This window comes from Nesoenas mayeri (genome assembly GCF_963082525.1).
Source record: "Nesoenas mayeri genome assembly, chromosome: 4".
NCBI lineage: Eukaryota > Metazoa > Chordata > Aves > Columbiformes > Columbidae > Nesoenas > Nesoenas mayeri.
Genome location: NC_137540.1, coordinates 76,078,321 through 76,086,272, shown reverse-complemented (window position 1 = coordinate 76,086,272; position 7,952 = coordinate 76,078,321). Strand labels below are relative to the sequence as shown.

Sequence of the window (7,952 nt, the reverse complement as noted above, 5' to 3'; positions counted from 1 at the left end):
CCCTCAGCTACGCGTCCCCGGCGCAGGGGAACCGCACGGCCACAGTCATGGCGTGGGACGGATGGAGTGGTGGCACTTGGGATGGGTTGGGGAGCCCGGGGCGGTGGGGCCGCGGCTCTGCTGGGGCATGGCGGAGGGAGAGACCTGGCGTGGAAGTGGGGGGTCCAGTAGTTCTGGGGGGTGCGTCAGCATCGGCTGTTGCCAGGCGCTGGAAGAGATAGCTGGGTTAGTGATACAGGGACGGCGGGTCCCCAAAAGTCCCTGCTTGATCCTTCTTTGTCCCCTCTCTGCCTCCAGCCCACCCTCCCGTGTTTCTCCCACTCATGCACAACCCTTTGGAGGGTGCACAATGCTCAAGAAGGTGCAAAACCCTTGGGAATGTGCACAACCCTTGGAAACATCCACAACCCTCAGTAAGACCCACTACCCTCCGAAAAGCACACAAACTTTGGGAAGCTCCATAACCTTTGGGAAGCTCCACAACCCTTGGGAAGATCCACAACATTTGGAAATGTGCACAAACCTTGGGAAGGTGTGCAACCATTGGGAAGGTTCTGCCACCTGTTGGGGAGGTGCACAACGCTTGAGAAGACCCACAGCCTTTGGGAAGATCCACGACCCTTGGGAAGATCCATAACCCTTGGGAATGGGCACAGTCCTTGGGAACCTCCACATTTAGGAAGATCCACAACCCTTGGAAAGGTGTGCAACCCTTGGGAAGATCCACAACCCTTGGAAATGTGTGCAACACCCACTCACAAAACCCTCCAAGATATCGGGGTGGGGAAAAAACCCCTCACCCTTGTGAAATGGGATAAAGCAGCAAAAATCCAGCTTGGGAAGTCACCGTGGTCTCTTCCAGTGTGGGAGGCACCAGCACCCATCAGGGTGCATTTTTGTGGTGCTTTCACCCCGAAGCACCAACAGCACCCATGGGTGGGAGCATCTCTCACTCATCCCTCTTTAATATCTCACAAAGGGCTCTTCCCACCACCCCAAAATCCCTCCAAGATGCTTGCACCCCATCACCAAGAGCCTCGGTGAGCACCAAACCACCACCGAACCCTCCATGTGCTCGTCCCCCCCACAGCTCAGCACCCCCTTTGGAGGGCAAAACTGGGCCATGAGGTCTGGAAAACCACTTTTTAGGGAAAAATCAGTAAAGACAAGAAATCTATGCAGAAAAAAAATAAAAATAAGACACGCTGGGAGGATTTCTGGTTGGGTTTTGGGGTCGTTACAAAATGCACCCTCGCATGTTAACCCCGCCTGAGTGAAACCTGGCGAACACAAAGCATCGCCGGCAACTTCGGTTCCTGCCGATGGGATGAGAAAGCGCTTTTCCACCGTAGGGACGGGGCCACAGCATCGTTGTCACCGATATCGCAGGCCTGGATCCCTGCCCGCGTCTCCCGGGGCACCCGATCCGCCTCGCTCCGTATTTCCCAACCATAAATGACGGCAGGATCTGGCCCGGGGTGGGGGGGTGTCCGAACGCACATGCCACCCCATCCCTGTCCACCAGGTCCTACCCTGACCACAAAACCTTTTCTCCCTCCTTAAGAGGATCGGGATTTAAGGGAATTATTAGTGGAGTCATTACTACGGCTGATAAAACCCACAGGCATCCGGAGCCAGGAAACGCTCCCGGCTGCCGGGAGATTGCAGCAGCGGGTGAAATCCATCCCCACGCTGCTTCACCTGCCATTCATCATGGAGCCTTTCTTTGCTTTGTTTCATATTTTTCCTTCCCCTTGCCATCCCCAAATAAAACAAAATTGCCAGCAGGCAGCTCCGCTGAAGAGGGATGGAGGGGGGATTCAGAAGGGGGGTGGCGGATGCTGCGGGGGGTGGGATGCTGCTGGTACCCGCTGGTCCCCATCATCCCCGGTTGAGGCTGTGTTGGGTGGGGGGCACGATGATGGGTGAGGGTGGCTGAGGATGAGGTGCAGGAGGTGGGTGTGAAAAGTCAGGGTGCATCCAGCCCCCCCCGCCACCCAAGCATCTTCATCAAGGAGCGGCGGGTCCCTCCTCATCTCCTGGCAATGGCTTTGTCCCCGCTGTGTCCCCCCCTTGCTCCCCGGTGGCCCTGGGTGAGCAGCATCTTGGGGACAAGCCGCCGCCACCCAGCACATCATCCCGCTTCGCCCCGTACCTGCTTCTCGTGGCCGACCTCCCGCGCTCGGCTCCTCCGGCCAGGGCAGCATCTCTCCCGCGTCCTCACCGTCACCGTCCCCACCGAGTGCAACGAAAGCGGGGGGCTCCGGCGGGGGATGGATGGAGCACGTACACCCCGCTCCGGTGCACAAAGGAGGCGGGTGATCAGGGCTTTGTGGGGAAGGAGGGATGCTGGGCAGGAGGGATGCGGGCAGGAGCAGCGGGAAGCAGCCGGCTCCCCGCAGGCAGCACCTCCATGGCAGCCAGGCCCTGGGGATGGAGGGATGGAGGGTGGTGGCTGCGGGAGGAGGAGGAGGAGGAGGAAGGAGGGGGGCTGAGGCTGAAGGCCCTGGTGGGATGGTGGGAGGATGAAGGCTGCTGAGCGCCCTGGGGACGGCGGGTCCCGGGGGGGCTGTGCCTGGTAAAGGCAGCAGCGAGGGATGCAGGGAAGGAGGGAAGGAGGGATGGAGGGATGGATGGAGGGAGGGTGAGCGCTCACAGCCGCCTCCTCCTCCTTTGCAGCCGGATCCTGGACTGTTTCTCTGCCGCTTTCCTCCCTCACAGCTCCCTCTGCCTGTCTCCCCACGAACACAGCAGCGGGCTCTCGCCAGCCTTGCTGCTGTGCATCATCCTCTGCCCCCCAACCCCACCCTTGGACCCCCCAGGGAAGCCCCTGCCCCTGGTTTGGGCCCAGCTTCGATCACCTCAGAGCATCCCCTTGGAGGGGGCAGCTGGTGTGGGTGCAGGGACCCTGAATAGCAAAGACCCTGACTTGGGCCTGATCTAGTCCCTGAGCACCCTGGTTTAATCCCTGGCTTGGTCCTGATCCACTCCCCAAGCACCCTGGCTTGATCCCTGGCTTGGTCCTGATACAGCCCTGAGCACTGTGGCTTGGTCCTCATCTGGTCCCTTAATCCCTGTCTTGGTCCTGATTGAGTCCCTGAGCACCCCATCTTGATCACTGGCTTGGTTCTGATCCAGTCCTTGAGCACCCTGGCTTGATCCCCAGCTTGGTCCTGATCCAGTCTCTGATCATCTGGGCTTAATCCCTGATTTGATCCTGGTCCAGTCCCCAAGCACCCTGGCTTGGTCCCCAGCTGGTCCCCAAGTACCCCAGTTTGGACCCTGGCTTAATGCCTGTCTGGTCCCTGATCACCCTGGCTTAATCCCTTGCTTGGTCCTGATCGAATCCTAGAATTCCCTATCTTGATCCCCGGCTTGGTCCTGATCCAGTCTCTGAGCATCCCAGCTTGGTCCCTGGCTTGGTCCTGATTGAGTCCCTGGGCACTCAGGCTTAATCCCTGTCTTGGTCTTGATCCAGTCCTCAAGCATCCTGGATTGGTCCCCAGCTTGGTCCTAATCTGGTTCCTGATCACCCTGTCTTGGTCCTGATCCAGTCCCTGAGCACCCCAGCTTGGTCCCAGGCTTAATCCCTACCTGGTCCCCAATCACTCTGGCTTAATCCCCTGTCTTGGTCCTGATCCAGTCCCTGTGCACCTCACCTTGGTCCCAGCACCAAAGGGATCCAGCACCGGCGTGTTTTCTTGTCTCTGACATGGAGGAAGACGACAGCGTTGGGACTGGGCTGCTGCTGTTTTGGGGTGTGAATGGTTGCCCCCAGAGCAGGTTTTGGGGGGCTCAGTCCCATCTCACCCCAGAAGCAGCTGGGTGGTGGGTGCCCTCCTCCCTCCCACCCTCCCTCAGCAGCCGAGGCCGAAGGCTGGAGCCCGGGTGCCTTTGCAGAGCTTCCAGGCTCAGCATCAATAATAGATGCACTTTGGGAGGGGTATTAATAAAAACCTCATGCATCATGCATGAGGGAAAGCTGGGCTGATACTGCCCAGCGAGAGGTGACGTCCCGCTGAGAGGTGCTCAAAAGATGCTACTTCCTGAGGAAACCTGGGCGCCTATGTCTTCATTAACCATATCTGGGGTGTCCCCCAAGAGAAAAGGGTTTTTCCTGATGCTGGAGGTCATCTGCATCCCATGGAGTGGTCCTGGCCCAGGGTCAGGCTCTGGCACACATGGGATTTAGGCTGATGGGTGCCCACCGGAGGGGCACAAGCACCCTTGGGTGCTATCAGGGGTGTGAGCTCTTAGGGACAGGTCCACGGGGACATTTAAGATTTGAACCATCAGCCAGGTTTCCATCTGGATTCCTTCCCCCATCCCATCCCATCCCATCCCATCCCATCCGATCCCATCCCATCCCATGTGGATTTTGCCAGGATGATGGTATAACTGAGGTTTAACCCCAGGGTGATGGTACAACTGGGGTTTAAACCCCAGGATGCTCCAGCCCACATGTCAACAAAGGGCTGGGGGGACAACGAGGGGACCTGGGTGAGGTGACCTTCCTCCTCTGTAACACAGTTGGGGGGCAGTTCCCCCCTCTCCAAGGCTGGTGGAGGGGACAGAAATCCGGAGAGAGCAGATTTGCAGCCATGCTCAATGCCCCTTCCCTGCCTCAGTTTCCCCCTCTGCAAGACGAGGCAAATAAACCCCAAAATGCCTGAGCACTGATGATGATCACCAAGCCTCAAGTCAGGGACATGCCACCCCTCACACCTTCTCATCCTGATTCATTAAAACCAAAGACCGGCGTGCCCCATCTGAGCAGGCATCTCCTGTTAGAAGGACGAGATTTTGGGGTGTATCTAGTTTTTGGCCAATTTTTAACTGTCAGAGGAGGGAGGTTCTGCTACCAGCAGCGCCTTCCAGGCTGCAAAAATCTCCTCCTGAGATCCAAGTAGGGCAGATCCCTCCAGGGCTCAGCTCCATCGCAACAAACCTAAAGCCACAAACCTAAAGCCACGTCCCCCCTTTTTCATGGGGGGACCCAGCAGTGAAGAGCTTTGCCCCAGGACAAGACCCTTCTCCCAGGATGTGCCGATTTGGGGATGCTCGGGAGGAGGGTCACCAACCCCCCCCCACCGCACTGATTGATTTTTCTCTCCCTGCTAATTGTTGAAGCACGTTCTCCCCCCCATAGGAGTCAAAATCACAACAGAAATACCACCGGCGTCAGCTGCTGTACAGGATTGAAAAGCAAAGAGCAACCCCAGCAACGTCTTTGATTAGCTCAAATTTTTAATTAGAAAAATAGAGACAATTCTATAATATTCCTGATAGATTCTTTTTACAAACAGGAAAATAATAATAGTAATAATATTAATAATAATAATAATAATGACATCACCTTTCCAAAGGGAGCGTTATGCATTGGTTGCCGGAGCCCGGCGGCATCTCCCTCCTTCGGGAGAAAGGGTCGGTGCAGCCGCAGCCCCCGACCAGTGCCGACCAGTAAACAACTGGTCAGGAGCTCCACGTAAAGTGCTGGCCGGGGAAATCCCAGTCAGGCCGCTACAAACACAGAATGTCCATGGGTTTGGGTGTATAAAAGCCCATTTTGGTGTCGCTTTCTTTCTGTACATGTGTTTTTTTTCCTCTCCGTGGCACAGGAGCTATCAAAATGGCTCAGTCCCTGCGGTTTGGAGGTGGCCGGAGCTGCCACATCCCACCTCCGCAACCAGCGGTCCAGCGCATCGTCTCTGCCTCCCCACGTGCTCTTCTCCTCCCCGGCACAGCCCGATCTGCCGTTGTCTTCTCCAGGGCCACCCCAGGAGGACATTCCCACCCCGGCTCTCCCGTGAGATGCTCGGGGGCAACCTCGGGAAATACCATCTCCCAGCACTCAGCTTGGGCTTTCATAGTGTCCCGAAGGAGAGACCCACCGAGAAGAAACCCAAACCTTTGAGTTTCTCCTCCGTCCGGGCTTTTTGCTTCAGGTGGACTTTGCTGTGTCGCTTCTTCTCGTCGCTCCTGGCGAAGCGGCGGCCGCAGGTGTCGCAGGAGAAGGGCTTCTCGCCCGTGTGGGTGCGGATGTGGGTGGTGAGGTGGTCGCTGCGGCTGAAGTTCCTCAGGCAGATGCGGCACTGGAAGGGTTTGTGTCCCGTGTGGATGCGGAGGTGCCGGTTGAGCTCATCCGAGCGAGCGAAGCTCCGGATGCAGTTTTCCACCGGGCAGGCGAAAGCTTTCTCGTGGGGTTTTGGGCAGAAGCATTTGGAAGAGCACTTGGTGCGGCGAGTCTTCTTCTTGGGCTCGGCCAAAGCTGGAGGGTTGGTGGGCAGCAGGGAAGGGATGGAAGAAGACGTGGAGTGGCCCAAAAAGTCCGTGGCGGGGACAGAAGGTGACAGGTGAGGATGGAGGAGCTCGGCAGAGCTCATCAGGCCCGGCAGGACTTCGGGCTGGGCCAAGGAGGTGTCAAACTCCGGCATTAGCGGCGGAGGGAGGTTGTGGATCTTGGCGTCGGCGAAGTCCCCGCGGGCCGGGAAGTTTTCTGGCTCGCAGCCGAAGCCCAGATGGGTGCCGAAGCAGGCGGCATCTTCTGCCAGACTGCCGAGCTCCGACTGGCAGCTGATGGACAAGACATTCTCCATCTTGGAACCCAGCGGGTGGAACAACCCCTGGCTGCTTTCCTCAGCTGGGAAAGCTTCAGGGGAATGGTAGCCCGTGGGCAAGTAGGCCTGATGCTGGGTGACTGGCTCCCACTGGGCGCAGGAGGCTTTAAATTTGTCCAGAGGTGGGGAATCGGAGGACAGCTTGATGTCCTGCTTGGTGTCCAGGAGCTTGGGTTGGAAGAAGCACTGCGAGGTGTTGCCTAAGGCGGGTTGTGCCTGGAGGGGTTGAGCATCCTCGGGCGTGGGGAAGCTGCCGTAGCCCTGCTCCGGGAAGGGATTTTGGGTGGATCCGTTCATTTCGGGTTGGCAGGTGGTGTAAAGGTCCAGCTGGCTCTGAGCCACCTCGGGACAGGGGTAAAGAGCATCCAGGTGCCTTTGGTGGCCTTCGGAGGAGGAGAAGGGGGAGATGCCTAGGATTCCAGACATCAGGTTGAAGAGGGATTCCTGGTCCTGGGGATGCTCCGGTACTGCCTTGATGAAGAAGCTGCCGGTGTAGCTGAGCGAAGGGGAGGGCTGGCTGCCCAGGAGGGGGTAATCCACCACCCCGCCGTTTATTGGGGTGCCCAGCAGCTCACCTGGGGACGCAGAGGGGACGGCGGTTAGAGGGATGGAGGGATGCGGGGATGGGGGGGCGGGAGATGGAGGAACAGCGGGAGGCTGATGTTGCGTCACTGCGAGGTCCCCGTGTCCGGGTCCAAACAGGGAGCCTTGGGCTTCACCCCCCATCCCCACCGGGACCCCCAGGACCTGAATCCACCTTGAACCCACCGCTAGGGGCTGGGGGGAGAGAAGGGGGAGATGCCCGATTGCCGGCTGCAGGGGGGTCCCTCATCCCCACTCAGCTCCCCCCCTGCCCTTACCTCCGAGAAAATCAGCCTCTGCCAAAAGTTGCTGCTCAGGTTGCTCCAAACCCTGCAGGTCTCCGGTTTTCATCTCGCAGATCTCTTCGTACTTGGAGTAAAACGGGTCCGCGCAGGAGAAATCCAGAACGTTGAGCATCTTCCCTGGAGCTGGGGGAGGTTGGGCTGAGGTGAGCCGGGGGGTGCTCCGAGGAGAGCTGGGGAACGCTCAGGGCGAACGGGGAATGCTCCGGGTAGAACCGAGGATGCTCCAGGTAGAGCCGGGGATGCTCCAGGTAGAGCCCGGAGATGTTCCGGGTAAAACCGGGGATGCTCCGGGAGAACCGAGGATGCTCCAGATAGAGCCCGGGGATGCTCCGGGTAGAACCGGGGATGCTCCAGATAGAGCCCGGGGATGCTCCGGGTAGAACCGGGGATGCTCCGGGGTGCTTGGAGTGATCCAGAGGATGCTCCGGGGTGTGGGGACTGATTCGGA

At 58.5% G+C, this 7,952-nt stretch overlaps 1 protein-coding gene across 1 annotated transcript; it reads right to left on the bottom strand.

The window, feature by feature from the left end:
• Nucleotides 1–5,864: 5,864 nt before the first annotated feature.
• Nucleotides 5,865–7,616, bottom strand: EGR4 (early growth response 4; the record flags this gene model as incomplete). Its single annotated transcript, XM_080344266.1, has 2 exons — nt 5,865–7,192; nt 7,478–7,616. 2 exons carry the CDS (start codon nt 7,614–7,616, stop codon nt 5,865–5,867), a joined length of 1,467 nt encoding a protein of 488 aa, XP_080200392.1.
• Between the last annotated feature and the right edge of the window lie 336 nt (nt 7,617–7,952).